We start from the raw sequence: 24,937 nt of genomic DNA on the forward strand, positions 1-24,937 counted from the left end.
TTCCTCTTCAACGGCAGTCAATTTATGGCCACTGGCACGTGTTTCTGAACGTGGTTGGATTCCATCAAGCCGATTAATAAAAGTAGACTTTGGCACCCCAAAAACTGCTGCTGCCTTTGATTTTGATTGAATTTTTTTGCTTCTATACGCGCTGATGGCCATTTGAATTCGATTTTCTTGAGAAAGAGGCATTTTAGATGATGGTGGTGACAAAATGACGCGTTGAAGTATGATTGTTGGAAAATTGCGGAGGAAGTGGACGGGACGGCCGTGTGGACGGCTCGGCCGTGGATTACGTTAATATTCGTGGAGTTGCGTAATTCTCAGCAGAAGAAAGTAGGAACTGGGGCGGCTGCAAAAATAGCGTGGAGGCTTTGTGAGTCCATTAATATCATTCTCATAGCTCAATAAAAGTAGATACACTTACGTTCTTGCTGAAAAGCTTAAACCTGTAGCATGCAGGCCAAAATGAAAGGGGAGGGGGGGAAGCAAAAGTAGGAATCTCAAGTTACTCGACGTGGGGAGGGAGGAAGATACGAAGAAAGCCGCTGCACGTTTTAGCTCCGGTTTTGTCCCGGAAGAGTAAGTGACTGTATCCAAGCTACATTGCCACTGGTATGGGTGGGAAGTGAAGGTGAAGGGTGAATGACATCTATTCTCACGCAGTGACAGTAGGGTTGATATTGGCTATACCTGATATGGAAATAGGCGCTAGTCTTATTATGGTTGGCGCGTCACGTGCAGAGCGGGTTCTAGAGGCTTCCTTTCGACATAAAAAACTCTTCTTTTCTCTTCTTCTTTCCTCCGCACAGAACAGCAGATGGGTTTATTAAGCAAATTTCCCCCTCCAACCCGGTAAATCTCTGATTCTGCTTCTGCTTCTGCTTCTTCCTCTCTACAGCAGCATTGATTGATCTACATCTTTCACAGCGTCTATTGTCAGGACCTGAATTGTGACTGTAAGTTGCTCTCCTCTCTCCCCTGTTGGCGGTGGCATTCAATTGTCCCGCGCTCTGCCCCTCGAATGATGAGTTTTCCATAGCTGGCACCAGTCAGACACAGACGGTCTTTTAGAGCTGTCGCTGTTGATTAGCTTTCAGTCCGGGAACGCTACCCGCGATCCTGAATTTCTTGCTACTCTTGCATCAATTGCTTCATATCCTTGTCGAGATTCTTGCTAACTCGCAATGATGAAACAGAACCTACAGTTTTCGACGGAACCTTCCTGTTGCTCATATCGAGAACACAAACAAACTGCCGTATAGCAGACCTTTTAGCGAGTTAGAATAAAAATTCGTTACCCGAATACTATCCGTTAATCATGGTCCTCCACAACCCCAACAACTGGCACTGGGTGAACAAGGATGCTTCATCCTGGGCCAGGCAGTATCTTGAAAACAACCTCGTTGGGATTGCCGCCGAGGAGAATGGCGTCGCTGCAAATATCTCCAAAGTACTGACTATGGACGGCGATGTGGATGTCAGCCAGAGAAAGGGCAAGGTCATCACATTGTTCGACGTTAAGGTACAGTTTGAGTATGAAGGTTTGTAGTCTGTGCCTCGTTCACCCTAGAGACACACGGCTAAGACCCGTCGACAGGTAAGACCAAGGACGAGGAGCTGGTTAGTGGTACCATCTCTGTCCCTGAGGTCGCCCACGACACGGAGGAGGATGAGTATGTCGTATGTTCCCTCTTAGCCCATTAGATTAAAGCCTTCCGTGCCCAAGACTGACGGTCGGTCGGGGATTAGTTTGAGATCGACATCCACTCCGAGTCTCCCTCGAAACAACCCGTAAAGGATCTTGTCCGTTCCAAGATCACCCCTCAGCTCAGAAAATCGCTGGTCCAATTGTGTCCAACCCTGATCCATGAGCACGGAAAGGACCTTCAGCACGCCCCTGGTGTCAACCCGTCCAGCGGATTCAAGCCTGCTGCCAGCTACCCCCAGGCCAAGAAGGAAGCCCCGGCCTCCACCACCACCACCACCACATCATCCAACAAGAAGGTCGCCGTTAACACCACCACCGTGACCGCGTCGGATGAGTTCCGCACCACCGCCGAAGAACTGTACAGCACCTTCACAGACCCGCAGCGCATCGCCGCATTCACCCGCGCCCCCCCTCGCCAGTTCGAAGGTAGCAATGTCGGTGCAAAGTTCTCCATCTTTGACGGCAATGTCGTCGGCGAGTACTCGAAGCTAGAGCCTCACAAAGTGATCGAACAGAAGTGGCGTCTGGCCCAGTGGCCCGAGGGCCACTTCAGTACTCTGGAGATCAACTTCGACCAGAACGACATGGACGGTGTTACTCAGATGCGCGTCACCTGGACCGGTGTCCCTGTTGGTCAGGAGGACGTCACCAAGCAGAATTGGGAGGTGTACTATGTGCGCAGCATCAAGCAGACTTTCGGGTATGTTCTTTTCCCCCTCGTTTGGTAGCCATTGCTTCCTCACATTTCCCTTCCAGATCTGCTCCTTCACGTTTTTCAAATATTTGGAATCAGTTGCTGATTTTTGTCCTCGTTCTTCTCGGTATAGGTTTGGCACTATTCTCTGAACGTCTCCATGAGCACGCGGAAGCCTTGTGAAATCACTCCACAAGCCCATAGCCCATCATACCGCCTGCGTCGATTACTCGTCCTATAAATGAAACTGGAACGTTTTGCATTTCTCTGAACAGTTGGACTTTGAGAGCAGTACAATTTTTATAATCTGCTTTGATCTTTTCCTTCTCCATGAATTTCTTTTTCTCGGTCCTGTTGGCTACGGGTATGGTTCAACGATACGATTCTACGATAGAAGTTGATGAAGCATAACATGAAGAAATCATAAATCACTCGATAATGAGATTCTTACGGAGTAGAACGTTAAAAGTTGTCTTCATAATCGTACTTTTATTTCCAATGCCGTAGATATTTTTTAGATAACATCTTACATCATTATACTACGTCCGCTTAGATGGTCTTCTCGATCATCTCAATGCCGTAGTCGGCCTTGAGAGCCTTGAGGAGAGGACCGCAGATCTCCATGTCCGAGGGAGCAAGGATACCAGTCTTGTTAATAGTACCATCAAGCACCAACTTAACAGCAACAGCAGCGGGAATACCAACGGTACGAGCCATAGCCGAGTATCCACCGGGGATACCGAACTCGCAGAGAGTGGAAGTACGAGTCTCCTTCTCACCGTTCTTGTGCTCGATACCGAACTTGTGCTGCAGCATGACCATGTCACGCTCGTGGGGCTCGTACTGCATCTTTCTCTCGAGAGTAGCGCACAGGGTGTCGAGTGGGTTACCACGGGGAGCGATCTGCTCGTCAGAGAAGAGGCCGATCCAGCGGAGACCGCCGAGGATACGGTCGCGCTCCTCGTTGTTGGCGAACGCAGTCTTGGACGAGATCGCCCAGGTGAGGTCCTTTTCGTCGGACGAGGTAGCGCCCAAGATCTGGCGGGTAGCCTCCTTCCAGGCGATGGGGGCGTTGAGGAAGTCAGCGGTCTCGTCGCTCAGGAAGCCGATGTCGACAAGGCACTTGATCATCTCGGGGAAGCCCTGGTAGCGCAGGGTGCCGCGGATGACGGTCTGGGCTTCGGGGATCTCGTAGCGCTCGCGGAAGGGGGTGGAGTCGCGGTTGGGGTAGCAGAGGAAGGCGAAGCCTGGGTAGATGAAGTAGGGCTTGGCGGTGGCCATGAGCTCGGGGCCGTCGACAGAGACGGCCTGGCCGTCCTGGTAGAACTTGGCGGCGTTGCGGAGGGCGAGGAGAACGCCGCGGCTGGACCAGGAGAACTTGTAGCCCAGAGGGTTGTCGGAGTTTTCGGGGGCGGGGAGACCACCGCAGTACGAGAGGAAGGAGTTGATCTTGCCGCCCTCAGCGTGGACCTGGTGTCGTTAGTTATCTAGCCCTGGGCTTGTAGTGAAGTGTAACTCACCTCAGAGATGGTCTTGACAGCGTACAAGTGGTCGATACCAGGGTCCAGACCAATCTCGTTCATGACGGTGATACCAGCCTTCTTGCACTCCTCATCCAACTCCATCATAGCAGGAGAAACGTACGAGGTCGTGACAACATGCTTCTTGGTGCGGATGGCCGACTTGATGACCAAGGCGTGGAAGGTGTAGGGGATCAAGGAGATGGCGACATCGTGCTGCGAGAGAGCCTGGTCGAGGGCCTTGTCATCGCTGACATTGAGGGAAATGGCAGTGGTGTTCTCGAAGCCTTCGCAGAGCTTCTGGGCGCTCTCGAGGGTTCTGCAGGCTGGGGTTTATTAGCTGGGTTCGAGTACGCTCCAATTGACGAGACAGAACTCAATGCACTTACCAACAGTGACCTGGACATTAGCCTTGCTGAGAACCTCAACGGTAGGCTTGGTGACTTAATAAAATCAATCAGCATCATTCTTCAGAGAACAACTTTTTCGCATGCGGGGCACTGGATGTATAGCATCCCCAGAGGCATGAGAGCAAGGTATCATACCGAAGCCAGAGCCCAGCAGGAGGGCCTTGGAACCAGCGACTTGGTTAACCATGATGACTATGGGCAATTGGATATAGATACAAAGGTATAGAGGGAGGGAAGTGGTGAATCCAATTCTCAATTCTTATCTCCAAAACGCCTCCGATGTTCCCCGCCGCAGTGTGGGATGAGTCATGATCACGTGTATACACCTGAGGCATTAAATATCCAAAAGTCCAGGATAGATTTGTATATATATTGTGCACAATCAGTTGTAGTAATATACAGCAGTATCCGTAAAGACAAGTCACAGCAAACATGGTAAATAGATAACAAAAACACGCGGGATATCAATGGTCAATTTCACCAAAAGCAAACTCCGTAAAACTCCCCCATAGACGTATGCTATATGCGAGTTGTTTTTTTTCTTTCCTTTTCTCTCGACAAGCACATCAGAGGCATGGCTTACATGCCCTTCACCTTGTTGTCCGGACGAAGGACAATTCCATCGTCCTCTTCCGCCGGCTCGGACCCCTCTCCATCAAAGTCCCCTTCCGCATCCGGGTTCTGCTTCGATTTGGAGATGCGTCGCTGCCATCCCAGCAAGACGGGAATGAAATGCCACAGGTCGAACTCGGGCCACATGACGTTCAAGAACACAATTTCTGTGTCCTCGTGGCATTGCCAAAGCATGAAGTCGCTAAGGCGTTCTACCCCCGACGTCCGTACGAGAACGTCCAGCGGCGGGTTGTCTTTCGTAAGCATGTGATCGGTTAATGTTTGGCGCGAGACGGTTTCCGGGGACACGAAGGCCGGGCTATCCGTATCCGTCCCTTCCGTCAACGGCGTCGAGGTCTTGGTGTTGGGCCCATCTTGTTGCCCAAGGTGGAGTGTCGTAGATGAGGAGAAAGAAGATCCAGATTCGTAGACTTTGTTGCGATTGCGGTCCTGCTTAGCGTTCCCATCCCCGTCCTCCGAAGATCCCGAAGTAGACTCCGTATCACTATTGTGGTCCGTCCTCTGCGCTTGAATGTTGAGAGCAATATGCGACTCCGAAAATGGAGTGCGTGGACCTGTAGACGGGGAGCGGATCGGCTTCAATGGTCTGCTGTATTCGGAAACCGTATCTCGGACGGCAGTGGTGATCTCATCGCGCGACGTATAGGGGAAACAGATATTCAGGACGCGGTCGCCATTCCGACTCGTCATATCCACGGCTCGGTTGACAGCCTCGAGAACATCGGGCTTGAGGAGATCCAATCGACCCAATACCCGGACCTTTGCGCCGTAGCTATCGAGCAAGTCGCCGTGCTGTGCCATTTGGGACAGCTTCACTTTGGCCATTTCCATCAACGCATCAACCTCGAACTTGGACCGCTTGAAATTCTCGATACTAAACGCATAAATGGTGACGACTTTCACTCCACTCTTATAGCAGACTTCGAGAATCTAGATGCCGGGCAACATAAATTAGCCAACTTCCCTAGAAGCAAGAGGAAGCAGGTGAAGCCTACCCTTGCCAACGCCTCAAATCCCAAATTATGTCCCTCCACAGTCTCAATCCCATGTGTCCTAGCAAATCTCCGGTTTCCATCCATAACAAAGGCAACATGTTGAGGGATAGGGCCCTGCTTGAGGGCTCCGACGAGCAACTCTCGGAGATGCGAAATGGCGTATTCGATCGGAGGCGACGCGAGGAACCACTTCCGGAGTCGAGACAGGTGCATTGATGTAGCCATGGTTATTCGTCAAGTCGTGTATTATAATATAAAAATGAAAAATCGGTGGCGATCGTAGGGAAATAGGGATTATTTGAACGAAACGTGGGCGATGATGAGGCGGGAAACGTTCGCGGACGGAGGAGGCGACGTTGCGAAAGGCTTCTTCTGCGTCGAGACTAGCGCCTTTTTAATAAAAGAGGAAGGATTGAAAAACACCACAGCCCAGACCTGTCAGAGACAAAGTAAGAAAGATGACGATAAAAAGGCTGTGTCCATCAGGCTACACTGTTTGTTCTCCAGGGCGTTTTCTAATTTTGGGTGATAAGCGGGCGAGAGGCAAGATGGCCACAACCAATTGCGGGAAAGTTGGAATGACAGCACGTTGATGTACTCCTCTTCTGTCCGGATTTGTATGTGGACTGAATCTGACGAACAGGAAGAGAAACAGACTCGGACAAACAACGAACGCTGGTGATGTATTTTCCGCACGTGTATTCCGGGGACGAAACGTTGCTGTACCAGTCTTGGCTCTGCGCATCCCCGGGTGTACTTCTAGTTACTTGTACTCCGTACATAAAGGCTAGGGATCCCAACGTCTTTTCTTAAGGATAACAATAAGGATATCAAGTAAACCATGAGAATAATTACAGTCATTTTCGTTTACACTGCTCAACGCCAAACACCGCGGCTATGGTATGGGTGTTAATCAAGGAGAGAAAAGACGGAAAAGAAAAAATAGTGACACAAAAAGAAAAGCCGTGGTACATCATTCAAATGTTCTTTCGACTTCCATCGTCCGGAGTAGATGGCGTACTAGTCCCAGTGCTGGCCATGTCCCAGCTGCCATCATCGCTCCGTCGACGTCGGCGTTCGCCACGCTCCCTCATGGCATCCCGAATCTTCGAACTTACTTCCTCGAAATCACCGGTGGTGTTCAATTGACTCAGCGGCCTTAGATGACTTCCAGAAGAGCCAGGTCGAGCACCAATGGAGCTGCTCCGGCTATGGCTGCGGCTGCGACTTCGGCTAGCAGGTCGGGTCGAAAAGAAGCCGATGTTGGCAAGGTTATGGAACGACTCATTGCGCGGGAGTGGTTCCTGTGTGACAGACCCTTCATTGTAGTCGATTGTACTGGTCCGTCTGATTTCCGGAAGTGAAATGGGATCGCTGGTTTTCCCGTCGGTCCGGCTGATCTCCCGGAACGGATCCGTGATAACCCGGGCAGCATCGAAGTCAGGGAACAGCTCCGGACCCAGCGTGTTGATGGCCTCCGTGACCTGCTGAGCAAGTGCGGCACGTCTGTGACGAAGTCTTACCAACGTATTGACCGAGGACGGGTTCAAGGACAGCACAAGTGGTCGAAGAGACTTGACAATGTCCATACCAATCTCACCGATCCGCAGCGCTGCAAAGGTGACAGTGGGGAACAGAATCATCCCAATCGGCACAATCAACCAGAGAGGAACGCAGGTAGGGACCAATCCTTGTATCCGGTTACGGTAAGTCCAGTACGTAAAGACGGCCGTATAAGTAGCGTAGACCGCTGGGGCAAACGCGAGAGCAATGAGGAGCTTCCATGTCGCCATAACATCACGTCCTTGCAATTTGACTGAGGATGCTGCCAACGCTTCCCTGGATTTCTTGATTGAAATGAACTTGGTGGCGATGAAAACGGGAGTGAAAAGGAGCAAGCCAGGCAGAGTTCCAATCGTCAGCAGAACCAGTTTGATCAAGCGATAGATCAGAGTTGCAACAACTTGTATGATAGAGAACTTTGCATAATCAACTTGATGGTCCCGAATGCCCAGGAGACGGAGCTGCTTGTTGTAGGCCGCAATTGATTTTCGGAGATGTACGATTCTGGGATCATCTCTGAAGTGAGTATATCCCTTTACGAGGCGACGGTTAAGCTCTACAACCATCGGAAGCGGGAGCTTCTTTCCCTTGACGTTATATAGACGGCGTGCGGCTTGGATAACCTGTGGCACACTGATTAGCTATACTTGTCATGAAGGAAGAGACAGGAATATCAGGAACGAACCATCAAAGTCTCGTAGTCAGGACTAGTCACGGTAACAGCAACGAGGCTCTGGTAGATGATGTCCAGCAAGGCACCAACAGCCTCGCGCCGTTCTCCTCGCTTATACTGGTCGACCAATTCCCTCGGAACCTCGAGGGGAGTTCCAAACTCAATCACGGCCCTGGACCGGAATTTGTGCGCATGGAAATAATTCATTCCGCAGGGAACGATCTTCAAGCCGCAGTCCGGGTTGTCTGCCAAAGTACCAAGGGCCATCATTGCCACACCAGCTAGAAAAGAAGTAGAGTTAGTGGAGAAGATTCAACAAAAAAAAAAGTTTTTAGTGCAACAAATAACGTACCCTTCAATGGCAGTAGATCAGAACGGTCATGGCTACCACCTTCCGGGAAGATGCCAACACAACCGCCCGAGTTGAGTCGACTGAATACGGCCTGGTAGACAGCTGTTTGATCCACGTGAGGAGAAAACTTGAACTTCGAGCCCTGGAAGTTTTTCAGGTCCTTGTCGGATACATCCCCGGTGAATTTTCCATCGTCCGTGATGTCTTTTCGTCCGGTAAGCTGGTAGAGAGCGTCCTTGTGTTTGAAGACCTTCTTGATGATGAGTTCCTCTGGGCCATAAATTTCAGCAATGGCCGTATTGTGCGACGTGCCGTTGATGGTAGGCAGAGCGATGGTGCCATCTTTTTCGTAGCCCGGAGCCTCGAAATTGGTGCCAATTCCACGGATCAGAGTAGGGTGGTTAACCGGGTCTGGTAAATAGATTGTCCCTTGGCCCGGTTTGGTATTGTCCATTGCTCTAGCGACTGGCACGGTTCCGATACCTCTGGCCAGCATTCCGATGAACCTGCGCCGGAAGGATTTGTCTGCGATAAGCCATGAGATGCGACGTTGAGCTTCGCTGCGCATAACGCGCATGAGAATCAACGAATCGACAAACTATAGAACGAAATAATTAGCAGTCGACCAAAAACAGAACAGAGTGATAGAAGCATGTAGCCATACCTGGTTCGCATGGGGAGCTGCGACGATAATCATCGGACCTCTGCGAGGAATCTTCCAAGAACCGCGAGGATGAACCTCGCGGAAGAACAGGTCAATGAGCACAGAGAAGGTCCATAACACCAGATCATACAACCAGCTGATCAGAGGAGGGATATACGGTTGTTTGACCGCCATGGTGATTGTGTTTTCCCGCTCAGTCCTCCGGAGTCGTCACCACCGGCCTTTCGGTCGTAAAAACTCTGACCAGGGACAGAGCGATTGCTAAAGCCAGTTTCAGAGATATTGGTTGTTCCGAATCGTTGCTGAGGATAGTATGTAGGAAGCACGCGACGATACCGACATTGACTGCTCTGAATATCACAAGGCAATGATTAGCTTCAGTCCAGCGAAAAAAAAAAAAAAAAAAACAGATGGAAACGAGATATATTCGCGAGGTGAAAAGGTACTCACAGTGACTTGAAAAGTGGATATCCTCCTGCGATAGGAGAAAAACCAACAATCAATGCTGTTGGGGAGCCATGCATAAATATTAGGAAAGAGTAGGTGGTGATGAAGTAATTCCGGTCTGGCTGGTGGGGGGAAGCAGGAAAAGCGGTTGGTTGCGCCCTTCTCGACGGGCGCTTCTAGTGACTTGCGACGTTTCTAGAACCACCGCGTCAAGCAGCCTAATTGCAACCTCAACCTGTCTAGCATTGAGAGAAAAATAAATAAACCCTACGATTATTGTTACTCTGTATACCCCTGTATACCCCTGTATACCCTATATGCCCTGTATGCCCCTGTTCAGGTGGTGCAATCGGCATGATGGAACCAATCCGTAACGTCTACCTGCATTATGCATAATACTATGTAGACAGTACTCCCAAGGGTTCGGATTAGGAATATCCTTCTCTATTCATTTTGCCTCTGGTTCTTTTTCACCTTGCACAATTGCGGAAATATCAACCGTTTTTTCGTGAACAGATCCATTATCCGCTGCTAACAATGGGGTTTTCAAACCCCTCGAGAGAAGACAATCCCAACTATTCGATATGCTCGAATCAAACTACAGGTATCCTGGAACCTACTACATCCATGGAATCTCGACCAGAAAGCTACCGATCTCCCCAGGATGATACAGTCGAGTTCCTGAGAAGCCTCTGCAAGTTCCTGCCACTGCAGGGTCAAGTCAACCTGGTCGACGATGTAACCACTGCCATGCCTCCACCACCCAGGAAAAGTTTATGCGAGAATTGCATGAGGTTATGGGAGTATACTCTTCAAGAGTACAGAGTAATTTCGTGGCATTACAAAAGGACTGACCTATGCAGCTCCTTTTCCGAGGGGTATCCGTTCTTGGTGGTAGTAATGTAGTCTGCAAGTAGCTTGCCCAGTGGGTGGCATAAAGGCGGATGGTTGTTACTAGCTGTGACGATAGTTAGTATTCTGGCTTCCAAAGAACCGAGCACACTGAAACACAAATCATTGTTGAAAACATGGTCGAGGATTCAGTTGGAGAGATTACGATACACAATATAGTTAAAGAAATGGAGACATGTGGAGTAGGAACCTCCAGGACCAGAAAATAAATAAAAGATTTTTTCTAGAAATAAATATATTGAAACAACGAATTACTCAGTAGGGCCATGTGGAATGGTAGTATGATGATTGAAGAGCTTTTGGTGGATGTGAATAATTTATGTATTTCAGTATCAGCTGATGCTCCCAGGGATCTCATTAAAAAGTGGCGGGGCCGGTCTCCCGCACGCAGTGATACGACACCTACAGAGTACGGAGTACTACGACACTATATGCATCGTTGCCTCCACACTAGCCACAGCTCTCTTTACTTCCTATGATATACTCTGTACTGCGGCTTCCTTTTCCACAGAAAATCGATACTGGTCCATTACTAAGAACCCAACATGTCAATCAAGTACGTGCGAGGATTCCCCTACACCGACATCAGATTGCGCTTTACATGTCAACTATATCCAGTTTACAACCGGGCAAACTTATGTAGAACCAAAAATATGCTAATTTTGTTCACAGTTGGGTTATGCTAAATGACCAAGATGGTTTCGTCTATCTTCCAAATGAACAGCTGCTTTACAAGTCGCCTCCACGGACCGGCTTCTCGTTACAACCACTCGGTTCATATAAGGGCAGCGACTCGATATCTCTCCAAAGCAGCGGAGGCCATATTCATCTTACCAATCAGCGGGTAAGTCTATCCGGTTATTTCCTTTTGTGAACGCTTGCTGATAAGGCTGGATAAGGTTGTCTATCTCCCTAGCCAGGGCACTAAAGATTTTCAATCCTTTTCTGTTCCGCTTTTATATATCCGTGACTCTCATGTCTCTGCTCCTTTCTTCGGACCAAATGTCTGGCAGGCTCTTGTCCAGCCGGTCTCTGGTGGTGGAATCCCGCCGTCGCTACCTGCCGTGCAGGTAAAAGCTACTTTCAAAGAAGGCGGGGCGTTTGACTTTCAGAATCAGCTTGAACGGATTAAAGAGCGCCTACAGCAGGCCATGGAGTTTTCTCCGGAGAGTACTCGAGGGGAGGTCAACATGTCCGGTGTCCATTTGGACGAGTTACCAGCCTACGACGGTCCGCAAGACGGGGGCAGTGCCGGTCATAGGCACGAGGACTCATCGTCTACACTGCATAATAGTCACGCTCCTCCATACTCTGGCCCTGAACACTCTGGCCCTGAACCCGCGGAACCGCCGCCGGGATACGAGGAAGTGCAGCAACAGAGCGTCGCGAATGAGTTGGAGGAGAGGCTGCGCCGTGCTAGCTAGCCGGGATATCTATTAAGAGGAGGATCTTGGAAGATTTCTCCGGTGGCTTTTATACCTGCAAGATTGACGTTTGGCTATTTGCTTTCTAATAGAACCTAACGATTGCCCCTCATGTGTACATGTACTTAATGACCGATATGGTAGCGAAAACAGCATTAATGGCGCTGGTGCAGCACTCTTCAGCCTTTAACTATTTCTCCATAACCACAACAATCGTTTTGCTCAATCGTCCACTGTAAGAATGAAGACTGCTGAGTAAATGCGATGTTAGCGTTAGCCCGTTCAGCGTCAGCCAATCACGTGGCCGACAATTCCATTCGTCGTTCGGCGGCCGGGGTGTTCCGATTTTCCTTGGGCCGGCAGCGCAGCAAAAGCGGAAAGCTCAAAACCACCTCCAATAATCCCACCACCACACCCACTCTCGCTGCTCGTCGTCGCTGCCCACCCGCGCACGCTCGCCCACCCCTCTCCCCCGTCAACAAACACCCAATTACCCCTCTCAATTGAACAGGATGGGTATCACCGACTATTTCTCCGACATGATTTCCTCCCTGGGTTTCCCCGAGGCCCAGGCTGAGGCTCCCGCCGAGAACGTCGAGCAGTCCAACGACCAGGAGGCTGAGCCGGAAGAGAAGTCCGCTGAGAGCACCGAGGAGCCTGCTGAGGAGGAGCCTGAGCAGGAAGAGGAGAAAGAAGAGGAGGGGGAAGAGGAAGAGGAAGAGGAAGAGGAAGAGGAAGAGGAAGAGGAGGAAGAGGAGGCCGAGGACATCAAGCCCCAGCTGGAGGAGGGTAAGTCATTTGCTTTCAATTGAAAAATGATTGCTCTGTCTTTGGACTTGTGGCTATTGGCGAGTTGGAAAGCCGGCGTAGAAGTGACTCCCCGGGGACCTGTCGGAGCCGGTATTCCATTTGCCCGGTTGGGAAATTTATTTGTGGTTACGGGTCCATTGACAGCAGTCATATCCGGCATATCATTGTGCTGTAACTGTGACTTGGATGGGGGCTAATCAAGGGTTCAAACAGAGTGCGCCAACTCCTCTCAGTGCGCTCCCTACAAGCACCACTACGACGAGTGCGTCGAGCGTGTGACCCGGCAGCAGGAGGACGAGGACTACAAGGGTCCCGCTGAGGACTGCGTTGAGGAGTGTAAGTGATGATTGCTCTACCAATCTTTGTGATTCCCGCTCTTCCAGTTCCGCGTATCATGCTGATTTGCGCTTGGATATCGTGGGGAAATGATATTGACATATCGACCTTCTACAGTCTTCCACCTCACCCACTGCGCTACTCAGTGTGCCGCTCCCAAGCTCTTCAAGACCCTCAAATAAGCGACTCCGAATGCCCGCTACGTTTTCTCTTAATGGTTTCGAACGCCGAACTGATGTTGACGAACGAATTATCCGGGATAAAGACATGAAGAGGAATACGTGGGAGCAGAAGTCAATTAAAAAAGAAAAAGCATATCATGGATGGCTGCGATGCGCTTTTGAATTGTTCTACCCTTCCTGTGTCAGCCTGCCGTTAAAACACCTTAGCATTGGCCGCGATTGAACGGTTGTCGCGGCTTCTGTGTATTGTTAGGATGGGATGATAGACATGTCCTTTACCCTGTATGTACAGATAGCTGGTCTCTAGCCATTGTGAAATTCTGCTGTTTTAATTCGTGTTTAGAATGAATATTCTGTTTATATGTCTACCAGTAACTACGGAGTAATTAGCCACCCATGGAGGCCCAGTAGAGATTAGCGATGCGATTCCATTCGAGAAAGATGATGTTTTTTAGCAACAAGATTAGACGAGGATTCGGGCAGTGATGTGTTTCAGAGTCGCTGTGGAAATCCGGGGTTGGATTCCAGGAACACAACATGACATGCATCTCTCCATACCAGAAGTACAGAGTACCAGAAATAAACAATTGCCGACTCTACTCTGTGATATGTCGCGATTGACAGTGTGGCTGGGTGAATACATGTATTTTCTCCTGTTTGATGATAGTCACTAACAAAGATGTCATCGTCGTCCGAAAACAAGGAAATGCATATGGCTCCGAATCGCAAAGAAAGAGAGACACCCACCGAGCAGACCAGTCAAGGCGAGTGTCTGCCATCCATCAGAAAACGCATTTCTTTTTCTTATATTCTGTTGATTCTTCCAATCCTGCTGCTGGATCTGTCATCCGTCCTCGTCAGCTTCTGTACTCTCATTTGCAGATCTCATCTTTGCGCTGTCGCTTTTTCCAACCATCTCTTTTCTCCCGTCTCTGCCACTACTTGGCTATCCACTCGTTCCTGACTCAACACTATCCTTAACTATTACAATCCCCCCGAGAAACGAAAAACTCCCCTTTTCAAAAAACGCACGACATGATGAGCATGTCCGTGTGACGGCTGTTCCTGAGATCCCGAGTCCCCGCCGCTTAAACCGTGACCCTTTTTCTCCTTCCCCCCCTTTTGGGGTTAACTATTGACTTTGACTTCAATACCTTTCATTTATTGAACTGTCAAAGATGAATGGTAACGACGTCCGGTCCAGCCTGTCCTCGTACGGCGACGTCAGGCACTTGTCCGCCGCATCGCTGGACGCCGTTCCTCCGCAACCTCCGGCCAAAATACTCCTGGATGGGTACCAAGATGGCCTTGATCCGCAACATGAAGAGAAATCGCGGTATAATCCGGTATTTACAGCCCTCAATTTGGCTTTCTTGTCGCATGGTATAGACTTGGGAAGTTATGCTGACAATTGGAATCGCAGCTTAACCAGGCGCACCCCCGAAGCTCCGCGCTGCTCAACGCCAACGATCCCGTTACGATGTACATGTTGACCGAAACCGCTATGGGGGATAGCAAGAACTACGAGGTCTTGTCTATGGAAGAGGTGGAAGAACTGAAGAAAGAATACACATTCCTGTCCGGTCGAATCGATGGCACGAAACGGAAACTGGCGCTGGAGGTGAAACTCCGTGACGCCGCGAAGTCACTCTCGAAACTCTACAACCCTAAGAGCCCTCGTACCAGTGAAGACTTCAACAACGGTTCACCAAAATCCAACCGGAGTCGCCGGAGTCTATTCAGACGCAGCGGGGATGCTGAACCGCTCGACAAATCGGACGAGGAACTTGCGGCTAGCACGCGCAAATGCGAAGCGCTGGCTCAAGAGTTGTGGAAGATAGAAAGCAGGTCGCAAAACATACAGCAGCGGTTATTGGAGCATACAGCTGGAGTGTTGCAGATGACGCACAAGGGGCTGAAGAAGAATGCGAAGGGTGCTTTGTCCCCTGAGCTCAACGGCAACGGCCACGCTCGCGACAGCATCGATGATTTCGATGATCGGAGTTTATACCAAACGTCCAACTACCTGGATAGATTCAATGGATACGGCAGAGAGGACCATGGAAATGGTGCAGGATCAATGTCTGTCGGTCTCGGTGCAATCCAAGACACGGAGAGGAAGCTGGAGGAACTGAGTACGCAAATGCGCAACACAATCCTGCGAGCAAACCCCGACTACTACTTGGATCCTGTTCCCCAACCTGATCACAATGGAGGACCGGTAAACCCAACGGCGACGGTCGAGGCGTATGTATCCTACCTTGCGAACGGCCTGGGGGTCCTTGGTACACAGCCCTCGGGGGGTGCTTCGCGTGCCCCGGAAACAGGAGACGACTCTGAGTTTGGGGACTACGTACGCGAGATCAACGCTCGTATGTACCACATCGTCGCAGAATCAGGGTTCTCCCGCGGCCCAACCCTCCCTCCTCCGCCCCAATCAGGCAGTCTGCAGGAGAATCTCTCGTATTTGACCACCGGCGTGGACAGCTTCCAGAGCCGTCTCGAAGGTCTACTTGAACGAAAGGACATCTTGACCACTCAGATCCAACAGCAGCGCGAGCTCAACTCCAAGTCAGACGCGGAAAGAGACGCGTACATTTCTGACCTGGTCGAGCAGCTGGCGCATGCCCGCAAGGAACACGAGCTTTCCGAACGGGAGGGCCAGACCACGAGAGATGAACTGGATCTTGTTCACCAGCAGCTGGAGACGCTGCGCCAGGAGGCATCACACCACCAGGCAAATTCGACCAGCCGCGACGATGTGGATGAAGGCGCCTTGACATCAGAGAAAGAATCTCGCGAACGTGCTGAAGCTGAGGTCTCCCGCTTGGGAGTCGTCCTGGCACAACTCGAGAGTGAAGTTCATTCGCACGCTGAAGTCCGCGAAGCGCGCGAGCGGGCTGAGAGCGAAGTGGCGCGTCTGGAAGCCGAACTCGAACAGCACCGTTCCGAGTTCCACTCCAGGGCTGAAGAACTGAACTCCTCGCGCTCGCAAACAGATGGTGAAGTCGAACGCCTGCAAGGCGCCATCGAAAAGCTGCACCAAGAGGCGGATGCAAGAGCGGAAGAGGTCACTGAGACACGAGAACGATCTGAGCAACAAGTGTCCCAGATGGAAAAAGAAATGCAGCAGATCCGTATTGAATCTGATGCCCGGATCAAGGAAGCCACAGACTCACAGGCCCAAGCACAGAGCGAGGTTGTCCGCTTGGAAGCCGTCATCGCGCAATCGCACAACGATGTCGACCCGCAGGTCAAGGAGGCAACTGAGGCGCGCGCCAAGGCTGAGCAGCAAGTGATCGAGCTCGAGGCGATCATTCAGCAAATCCGCAATGAAACCGACGGCCAGGTCCGCGAGGCCACGGATGCTCACGCCCAGGCACAGAGCGAAGTTGCACGGCTGGAAGCTACCATCGAACAGCTCCGCAACGAGACCGACCCGCGTGTCAAGGAAGCCACCGAAGCACGCGAAGAAGCGGAGGCAAATGCCGAGCATCTGCAGAAGGAATTCACAGAACTCGAAAGCGAGTATGTGAGAGCTCAAACGGAGCTCACCATGGCCCGGGCAGAACTCGATAGCGCATACGGTAGCAAATCCCAGCGCGCAGCCGCCAACCCCGGCCTGCAAAAGGAGTTCGAACAATTACACACCCGGAACCTCGAGCTCGCACAAGAACTCGCCGCCATCAAGGCCAAGAAACCAGGCGACGGCAACCTGCAGCGCCGCGTGGAGACTCTGGAGAAGGAGCTCCGCGAAACGATAGACGACTACGAATCCATGACCAAAGCCAGTATCGAGTTCGAGAAAGAGCGCGAAGGGTTCGAAAGTGTTATTGATCGCTTGCGCGATCGCTGCGAGCAGCTGGAGACCCAGATTAATGAGGAACGCATCAGCTGGATGGGCCTTAGTAGCCCGGGCTCCATGGGTCGGGATGGCACATCCGAGACTACCTCTACGATGGTGCTGAAGAACGAGTTCAAGAAGATGATGCGCGATACTCGTACTGAGAACATCAAGATTCTAAAGGTGAGTTTTCTATCCTTTCCCCTCTCGCCTCTCACGCGTTCCTGTAACACTAACCCCTCCCAGGCCGAGCAAGAAGAGCGTCGAAAACTGGAAAACTTGATCCGTACTCTGAAGAAAGAGCAACAGCAGCTGGCCGGCAAAACATAGCCGGAGTACTACGGCTTTATGATCACGATAATGCTTTCTATTTTTTCTGTTCATTTCTGGCGCCACATTTTCAGTATCCCATTCTTCGTACATAGCTTTGACATTTCTTTCGGTGACTTGCACTTAATTTTTTGGTTCTCATATGTGTATATTGGTTTTGATTCGAATGTATAGATAGACTAATGTATATGATTTCTGCGAATGATTGGGCTTTGGGGCTCTCACTGTTCGAAGATCTGTCACTCGGCGAAATAATTATAGACCCTACGGAAGCAAGCACATAAATAGGGTTTTTGGTCTATATGCTCATGGTGCTTTCCAGACGGGATGTATTGAAACCCGTGTAGAAACATAAACAACGGAGAATAAGAAGCAGAAAGTAAACACGTCCCCAAAAGAGCGTTCCTTTTTTACCACTGCATAGAAACATACCAACGTCCGGCCAACGAATCTCCAGATCCGGGGAAAACCTCAGGGTCTTGTCCGATTTCAGTGCCGCATTGTCGGTGGAGCAAGCAGCTTACCTTCTTCACTGACACTTCAACAAACTTAAGAGCACAAGAACCCTCAACTTGAAGGGGGGGTGGGAGGACTAAGCATTAGCCTGGTTCTCCAAATATCTTTGCTCGAAGAGTCACCGGGATTTTGGGTATCTCCTCGCGATATCTGCCCCCGGTCCGAACTCATCGGAGACGTGTTCTGAAATGTGGTCCATGACTCCGGTACACACCGTGGTTCTGTGTGCGCGGCACGGCTCTCTTCAACTGCGAGGCCTAAAACCAAGCGCCCCAGAAGTTTCATGTTGGCATCATTGAAGGTGGAGAACGGCCCGGTACACGAAAAGAACGCGAAGAGTCGATGTACTCTTCTGTGAATTCAGCACGTGTATACCATATCTGATCGTAGTGCTCAGACAACATGGAGAACCTAGAAGACTACTATGTTAGTACATTGCTAGCCTGAGCGTTGGGTTTTGGTACGTACTTCTTCCCGATGTAGTAATCTTTCTCGTAACTGTCGAGGATGTGAGCCAATATATCCAGACCCATTTGCATTAACGTCGCCTCTGGGTTTTCAGATAGACGAAAATATTTCGCTTCTACAACAGCAAGAACATCGCCATTGTCCTTCACGCGAAGACATCCATCATTGATCGTGCGAATATTCGCATTTCCAAGCTGAAACTTGAACTTTTTCTTGTTAACATCCCAGTCCAGTTTGGCTCTTTGGAATTTTATAGCCAGCGTAGACAGGAACGCCATCAAGGCGATGTTTACCGGATCCTCTGTTTCGGAACGGGGTGAGTCCTCATATTCTGCGAAGGAGTAATCAGCTACTTCGCAGACCTCGTCCATGTCACCGAGGCTCCCACTAAAGCTGACATTGGTCATTTCGAAATCATCTTCAGAGTCCACCGTGCTATCAACGCCCATACTCAGGGGAAGTCCTAGAGACCTCCTGCCTAAGGATGCCCCTGGTTCAGGCACAGGCAATGAAGTTGAGCGGTTAAGGATTGCCAATTGCTGGTGTCTGATCCATGTGTATGATCCCAGGCGTGTAGCCTGTCCGAGTGGAGGTTGCAATCCTCTCTTGGTATCGATGTCGTTGATATAAGCAGGAAACTCCGAGACTTCTCTCTCCAAATGGCCGTTTACATAGCTGCTGACTTCTGATAATATTTTATATGATTCAAGTCTCTCCTCCAGCAGCTCTTGCATAGGATAAAACCCCCAAATGATCCTGACAGTTAGATAATGTGCTCGTTTCACCTCTGACGCACTATTCCATCCACTCACTTCGCGGATGGACAGATCTGCCGGGTGTTCTCCAACATGGAGGGCTTTCCGGTCGTCTTCAGACATCTCGTGTCGGTTATCGGGATTAGGTGGTGGAATTTTTTCCTGCTTGGTTTGTTTCTCCCATTGGGACTCGGACTGTGGTAAACGGACACTATCGTTCATGGTTGGCATTCTGTTACCTGCTTGCTTTAGAATACCGGTTAGTAAGTTATATCGTTCTGGGATAGAGGACTGTGCGTGCTCACTCTAAATGAATAGTGTACTCTGGGTTATAGCAGATGGTACTTATTCAAAATAATGGTCAATGGTCAAGAGAAACAGAGATGATAAATGGCAGAGAGAGCAATGAAGGGAAGGAGGGAGAGAGGACTATTAGGCTAGGAGTGAAAGTAAATCTTTGTTTGCCATGACTGCTGCAATGCTGTTTGCCTTCGCGCTTCCCTGCGGTAAGCCAGGCAATCACTGCAGAGATCCAGGGTATTGCTGCAATATGCGGTCTATCTCGTCTTTATGTTTTATTCCATCCTCGTTGTAGTTGAAACCACTTAGACCCTTGTCCTAGTCACGATTCCAAATCTCTCGCTTAGTACTAGTAATACCCCTGCTCATTGTCAGGAATAATCCCGATTCCCGGGTACTTGTGCTCCATCGCCCACGGACAATCCGTCTCAGTCTAGACAACGGCCAATAAAAAAGGATTAGCTACGGATGTAAGTAACAACTGCCACAATATTGGGGGTGAATGAGGGCTCGTATGACTAATTGGCACGTGCCATCGGTATTCGCCATCCTCTATCAATGAGAGAGAGGCTCTGTTTGCTTTCTTCTTTAAAACACGTACCCGCCATCACCGAAAGAGAAACTAGCATATGAGGCTGGCGCTAAATAGCATGCATTCCTTCTTCTTATTACCTCTTTCTCAAATCAGTTCCCCAGGGGAACAGATGTCTACGAGCGGATTACTTTCACCTGTCCAATATTCTGTGATTTGAATCTTCAACATCTTCAGTCTTATACCAACCACCAAAATGGGCATTCAGCCGATCCAGCAGTCTAGGGTCATAGCCTATCTTATGACAAACTCCACCGCCAGAACGCTGTACCAGCGTCTTCAAGCTATGAAGGATAAGCAATATCTCACTGATGAAGAAGCTCAAGTTATGAAAATACGGTTCTCTAGTCTTGACCTCTTTGCTGGAGAAATATCAAAGCCAAATACTTGTTTTTCCGACCTACGCCACGCAAGGATTATAATGTCGCAGTAAGCGGAATTGAGATTGATGATTTCACCCGGTACCCTTGCAGTCAGTTGCGATTTGATGCTCTGGTGCGTACATATGTTCAATATGCACGCACGCTCGGCAGGAAGGTTGAACGTCCCTATGAGTACCTCTTGTACGTCCCCCCTTTCCTTCTTTTCGATGCAAATTCCTAGCTAACATCCGAACTTCCACCTAGGACTGTAGGGCCCAAGGCAGGCCATAATAGAGCCATCTACCGCGGCAGAGAGATTACTAATATCAAGGATGCCTAAGGGTTTGTCAGGGACCAGAAACCCCACCGCCTGATCGTGATATCGAACACGAACGAGGCCAAAGATGATTGCGTTACTGTGTCCGAGATGGAAATGCTGCTTAGCTGGATATTGACTGGTATGACGGCCCAGACGCATGTAATGTGTCATGAAGGCGTATCTGGCTCCGATTTTCATATGGTTTTCCCGGTATGTTGCCCGTTTTGTCTCGTTATTTTATATGATAATGCTGGTGTCTTAATTGTACAGGTCCTTACCATATCCTTTTTCATGCCAACACACGCTCGTGTTGTCCAGGCGTACTTTCAAAACGGCCAACTTAACATCCAGTTCACCAAGTTTTATAATTTTGACGAGCCCGAGTCCAAGTACATCGAGACAATGAATGATTTCCTTAAATGGGCTGATTCCATACCGTGCGGCAGTACCCTCGCAGTACATGGCGATGCAAAATTGGCGGAGGATTTCCATGTCGTTTTCGATGAAAAGCGCCAAAGAGCTAGCAAACCAACCCAAGCCTAGTCTCTTTGCTTGGTTAGAAAATTCGTTCTATGGTTCTCTTTAACGAGCATGGCAAATCAAGATGGATTGTTTAGCGAAAACTTGCAATTGAAATGAATAGTGAGATAGATTACTTGAATATACACCGGTGTTTTGGTTTTACATCTAGAAAGCCCTAAATGTAGGTCTTGGTAATCTGAGCCGGATTCGATCAATACAGGCTATACCAGTAAGGGAATCTTTGTGGTCATGGTTCATTTTATAATTATTTGGAGCCAGCTCGAGGCTAAACAACTGCCACCATACCAAGGACGACACAAAAAGTTTGTATCATCACGTGGCTGTAAAGAAACATACAATTCTCAACAGTTGCTCAGGGAGTGCTCAGAATAAGGCTATATACATTCGTTATCTGAGGGCGTTAAGTGTATCTAATCTCTTATCCAGGTGCATATTTCTTCCTTCCTTTTTCGGGAACAACGCATGTTGGGAAAGTGCCATGGCCGGCGGCAACCTCACCACCAGACAAGTTTCCTCCGAACTTTTTTACTCCAATCGTTCAGCGCTATGCTTTCTTTCTAAAGTAGTTTATTGTTCTTTTCAGACTTCTTATCCTTCTTTATTTAACGGACCGGCTAATCTATCCTTTCGTCCTGCTTCATAGTCCCCGAGGTCGCCAGCATCCTTCCCAATTGGGAGCAGAACCATCTCCCAATGGAGCAGGACATCATCGCAGAAAGTTCAAATCGCGCCCACTTTGGAAGATTCCGAGATAGTAATCCTCAGTCGGGATCTTCAGAATCCGCTCAGAGCGAATATGGCTCCATATACAACGCTCTCAAAGCAAGTTCCTCCGGGACGGAAGACAACAACGGCCGACAGTACGCCTCCAGCCAACACCACTATCCATTCCAAAGCAGCGACCTTGGTGGCAATATAGCCATGTTCCTCTCTACCTCTCCGAAACCCACCGCCGTCGAACACCCTACAGAGCCCAGGAGGACGAGATCGCGCTGGCGGCGATCCCATACCCTGCCCGACAATTGGTATCCCGCGAAGATGAAGACCATCGATCCTATTGCAGAGCTATTCAAGGATGCAAAAGCAAAAGCAAATAACATATGCCTTCTGGGGCACCGCAGGGCCGCCAGCCTCAGTGATGCAGATACCAGATCGAGAACGCCAAGGTGGGCAGCGAATCTCTTCTCACCAGTGAGACCGTTTTTCCCTCGATATCCGCCTCCTGATAGGTCACCTACACCTCCTGGAATTCCGTCCTTTGGCTCCCCGGAAGCTATAAACTATTCGAGACAATTCTCTGTCCGGTCTTATGCTCCCAGTCCGCCCCCGGAAAGGACACCCAGCAGACGTGCAACTGAGTACGCACATACACTGCGGAGGATTCTCGGGATTGCTTCGCCTGTCGATCCACAACTGAGCAGACGCCAGACATACACCCTTGCAAGGGCTGAGGATGGGACAGCTGTCCAGGGTCGTTTCCCATATCGAGCGAGCGGGCATGGTGTGAATCTGCACAGGCAATTGGACGATCATCCATTCCATCGGGTGGTTTACCCCGTTCCTGAACTGGAAGTGCCCAATTTGGATGATAGGTTCAATGCTGGGATTCAACCGTTAAGAAGGGAGCATCATGATGTCGCCAAGAGCCGTTATTCTACGCCAGCTGTGCCTCGCAGGGTACATTCGAATCATGTATCGAGGTCACGCCATGCACATCTGCCATCGTTATCGGCAGTAGGGCAGAGACATCGTCCGTCAGCCCCTTTTCTCGTTTCGCCTGCGACCACCTCATACTATAGCTGCATGTCCCAGCCACGAACCGGTGTTACGGTGCCAGCAGTTGATGGTGAAATTGGTCCTTCAAGAACTGGCAGAGCCAACAGCCCTCCTAGGGGTATGCTTTATCAGCAGCAGTCACCGGCGCAAGCTGCTCGACCTGTGAGTATCCTGACTGCAAGCACCACTCGCGATACGCAAGGAACAATGAGCTTTTGGACGCGCTACGAATTGCTTTCTCACTATCTTCCCTGTTGCTGCTTGGCGCCCGCTGGTAATTACGACGAGGATAACAATGACGACGGGGCTACCATTGGTGACGATTCAAGAACTTCAAGAATATCGAGGACTTCGCGGACTTCTGGCGAAACGTTCATGACTGCGCGAAGCTGGACTGACGATCAAGAACAACTACAATACCGGCGCTCTGCTGCTCCAGATCCACCACCGAGACCTCCTCCGAATACGTTTGCTGGTTGGAATCCGGTCTTCAGGGAACGATGTCCGAGACCGATCCGGAGTCCTTTGGTGGCTGATCCTATGCTTGCTTAGGCTGCATCTTTGTTTGGATATTCTATTCCACCCTTCCTACAACATCTCTCTTTCTTGGAGGATCACTTTGGGATCACTTTTCTTCTTTTGATTGTGATGTACATTCTTTGTGTCATAGCTTGGTTTTGAAGTCTGCATAGCTTGAAGCATACTATCATTAAATGGCTTGGTGTTGATATCATTCCGTATTCATATAGGGCTCTAAACGAGAAAATATATTCTATTCATGACCAGTACTAAACAAGTTCGAGGTATCGAGTTCGCCGTAGTATCCAAATAAAACAAGAAGCAAGAGAATAGAATCCAACAAACTACTATCCACCACCCAAAAAAAAAAAAAAAAAAAAAAAAAAAAAGACAGCTTCATTGTCAACGTGGCAAGACGGCTGTCAATATTCCATCGAATTGAGGGACTTCTTGTTCGTTGAACAGTTCATCAAGGTTGCCCTAGCCCCTAAACAAATAGCACTAGTACATATGTAGCTAGCATGTGAATAACGCATAAGGGTAGGTCAGACATGTTTTATAATATCCGCTAATAATGCGTCCTTATTTCGGAGTGTGGGGTACATGGAAAAATAATAAGAATTCTAGAAGGTTTGCGAGTCAGTCGAAATGGTTTTGGCGATCTGTCAATATCCGAGTCTTCCTCCGATATCTGGCGTTTCTGTGAATAGTCCCAGTGAGAGAAAGCAAGGGTTTTGCTATACCGTACAGAGTACAGGCCATTCGATATTCTGCAAGGTCACACTTCCGCAAAGGCCGAAACCCCTTATGCACTGTCTTCATGGAAGAGTTCAAATCTTCATTCCCCCTATAAGTTAAGTCTCCACTTTCCACTGGACATGTCTCATGAAATTGGCTCCCGCCCTAAAACCCAATAGCCACCTATATTTGTGCCTGAAGATCTACAACATTCTTTCCAAACAGGAATATGTTTCAGATGATCTCCCTTACACCAGCTGCAATGCCATTGACCGCTGAATTGTTCTTCTAGGATACATTGATTCGAAAGACTATAAAAAGGGTATAATATCCTTGGGTAGAAAGGATATCCAACACTCAACTCATCCTTTTCATCCGATCTTCCAACTCACTCCAACACCAATATCCTGCCATAATGGTCCGCGTCAACAACATCCTCTTTGCCCTGGCTCTGGCCACCGGTGCTCTGGCTACCTCCAACTGCCAGACCAAGTACAATGCTTGCCGTACCGCCCCTGACGCCAACATGGCGAGCTGTGCTGCTGAGCA

At 49.6% G+C, this 24,937-nt stretch overlaps 13 protein-coding genes across 13 annotated transcripts in view; 7 read left to right on the top strand and 6 right to left on the bottom strand.

The window, feature by feature from the left end:
• Positions 1–1,321: 1,321 nt before the first annotated feature.
• ASPGLDRAFT_68207 (AHA1 family protein) lies at positions 1,322–2,557 on the top strand (the record flags this gene model as incomplete). The annotated part of the gene is made up of 4 exons (XM_022549235.1): positions 1,322–1,544; positions 1,601–1,683; positions 1,753–2,411; positions 2,539–2,557. The coding sequence occupies 4 exons, from the start codon at positions 1,322–1,324 to the stop codon at positions 2,555–2,557; spliced, it is 984 nt and encodes a 327-aa protein (XP_022398955.1).
• A 275-nt stretch (positions 2,558–2,832) lies between these two features.
• lys9 (saccharopine dehydrogenase (NADP+, L-glutamate-forming)) lies at positions 2,833–4,577 on the bottom strand. Its single transcript, XM_022542338.1, has 4 exons — positions 4,471–4,577; positions 4,315–4,368; positions 3,926–4,251; positions 2,833–3,875 (listed from the first exon to the last, which is right to left on the bottom strand). Exons 1-4 carry the CDS (start codon positions 4,520–4,522, stop codon positions 2,955–2,957), a joined length of 1,353 nt encoding a protein of 450 aa, XP_022398956.1. The 5' UTR covers positions 4,523–4,577; the 3' UTR covers positions 2,833–2,954.
• A 337-nt stretch (positions 4,578–4,914) lies between these two features.
• Positions 4,915–6,188, bottom strand: ASPGLDRAFT_27635 (undecaprenyl diphosphate synthase family protein; the record flags this gene model as incomplete). The annotated part of the gene is made up of 2 exons (XM_022543677.1): positions 4,915–5,898; positions 5,964–6,188. 2 exons carry the CDS (start codon positions 6,186–6,188, stop codon positions 4,915–4,917), a joined length of 1,209 nt encoding a protein of 402 aa, XP_022398957.1.
• Positions 6,189–6,267: 79 nt separating this feature from the next.
• Positions 6,268–6,915, bottom strand: ASPGLDRAFT_584826 (uncharacterized protein). The gene is made up of 2 exons (XM_022548317.1): positions 6,455–6,915; positions 6,268–6,398 (listed from the first exon to the last, which is right to left on the bottom strand). The coding sequence occupies exons 1-2, from the start codon at positions 6,706–6,708 to the stop codon at positions 6,347–6,349; spliced, it is 306 nt and encodes a 101-aa protein (XP_022398958.1). The 5' UTR covers positions 6,709–6,915; the 3' UTR covers positions 6,268–6,346.
• Positions 6,916–6,940: 25 nt separating this feature from the next.
• ASPGLDRAFT_27636 (putative glycerol-3-phosphate acyltransferase Sct1) lies at positions 6,941–9,389 on the bottom strand (the record flags this gene model as incomplete). The annotated part of the gene is made up of 4 exons (XM_022543678.1): positions 6,941–8,149; positions 8,212–8,480; positions 8,552–9,149; positions 9,216–9,389. The coding sequence occupies 4 exons, from the start codon at positions 9,387–9,389 to the stop codon at positions 6,941–6,943; spliced, it is 2,250 nt and encodes a 749-aa protein (XP_022398959.1).
• A 1,596-nt stretch (positions 9,390–10,985) lies between these two features.
• Positions 10,986–12,206, top strand: ASPGLDRAFT_83922 (uncharacterized protein). Its single transcript, XM_022550239.1, has 3 exons — positions 10,986–11,130; positions 11,247–11,418; positions 11,474–12,206. Exons 1-3 carry the CDS (start codon positions 11,120–11,122, stop codon positions 11,996–11,998), a joined length of 708 nt encoding a protein of 235 aa, XP_022398960.1. The 5' UTR covers positions 10,986–11,119; the 3' UTR covers positions 11,999–12,206.
• A 304-nt stretch (positions 12,207–12,510) lies between these two features.
• On the top strand, positions 12,511–13,607 carry ASPGLDRAFT_153977 (cytochrome b-c1 complex subunit 6 family protein; the record flags this gene model as incomplete). The annotated part of the gene is made up of 3 exons (XM_022542339.1): positions 12,511–12,787; positions 13,022–13,144; positions 13,262–13,607. The coding sequence occupies 3 exons, from the start codon at positions 12,511–12,513 to the stop codon at positions 13,324–13,326; spliced, it is 465 nt and encodes a 154-aa protein (XP_022398961.1). The 3' UTR covers positions 13,327–13,607.
• Positions 13,608–14,406: 799 nt separating this feature from the next.
• ASPGLDRAFT_585316 (involucrin repeat protein) lies at positions 14,407–17,749 on the top strand. The gene is made up of 2 exons (XM_022548319.1): positions 14,407–14,672; positions 14,750–17,749. The coding sequence occupies exons 1-2, from the start codon at positions 14,505–14,507 to the stop codon at positions 17,498–17,500; spliced, it is 2,919 nt and encodes a 972-aa protein (XP_022398962.1). The 5' UTR covers positions 14,407–14,504; the 3' UTR covers positions 17,501–17,749.
• A 255-nt stretch (positions 17,750–18,004) lies between these two features.
• On the bottom strand, positions 18,005–18,429 carry ASPGLDRAFT_585518 (uncharacterized protein). The gene has a single exon (XM_022548320.1). It carries the CDS (start codon positions 18,299–18,301, stop codon positions 18,068–18,070), a length of 234 nt encoding a protein of 77 aa, XP_022398963.1. The 5' UTR covers positions 18,302–18,429; the 3' UTR covers positions 18,005–18,067.
• Positions 18,298–19,470, bottom strand: ASPGLDRAFT_27640 (uncharacterized protein; the record flags this gene model as incomplete). The annotated part of the gene is made up of 2 exons (XM_022543679.1): positions 18,298–18,427; positions 18,485–19,470. The coding sequence occupies 2 exons, from the start codon at positions 19,468–19,470 to the stop codon at positions 18,298–18,300; spliced, it is 1,116 nt and encodes a 371-aa protein (XP_022398964.1).
• A 1,175-nt stretch (positions 19,471–20,645) lies between these two features.
• Positions 20,646–21,483, top strand: ASPGLDRAFT_59770 (uncharacterized protein; the record flags this gene model as incomplete). The annotated part of the gene is made up of 3 exons (XM_022548395.1): positions 20,646–20,694; positions 20,835–21,022; positions 21,083–21,483. 3 exons carry the CDS (start codon positions 20,646–20,648, stop codon positions 21,353–21,355), a joined length of 510 nt encoding a protein of 169 aa, XP_022398965.1. The 3' UTR covers positions 21,356–21,483.
• Positions 21,484–22,048: 565 nt separating this feature from the next.
• Positions 22,049–23,683, top strand: ASPGLDRAFT_37555 (uncharacterized protein; the record flags this gene model as incomplete). The annotated part of the gene is made up of 1 exon (XM_022544839.1): positions 22,049–23,683. One exon carries the CDS (start codon positions 22,049–22,051, stop codon positions 23,681–23,683), a length of 1,635 nt encoding a protein of 544 aa, XP_022398966.1.
• Positions 23,684–24,656: 973 nt separating this feature from the next.
• The window catches only part of ASPGLDRAFT_585622 (uncharacterized protein), a 954-nt gene continuing 673 nt past the window's right edge, over positions 24,657–24,937 (top strand). Inside the window, exon 1 of the mRNA XM_022548321.1 lies at positions 24,657–24,914. Within this exon, the coding sequence (XP_022398967.1) occupies positions 24,804–24,914 (111 nt within the window). The 5' untranslated portion in view covers positions 24,657–24,803. The remainder of the gene's footprint in view (positions 24,915–24,937) is intronic.

This window comes from Aspergillus glaucus (assembly GCF_001890805.1).
Source record: "Aspergillus glaucus CBS 516.65 unplaced genomic scaffold ASPGLscaffold_16, whole genome shotgun sequence".
NCBI lineage: Eukaryota > Fungi > Ascomycota > Eurotiomycetes > Eurotiales > Aspergillaceae > Aspergillus > Aspergillus glaucus.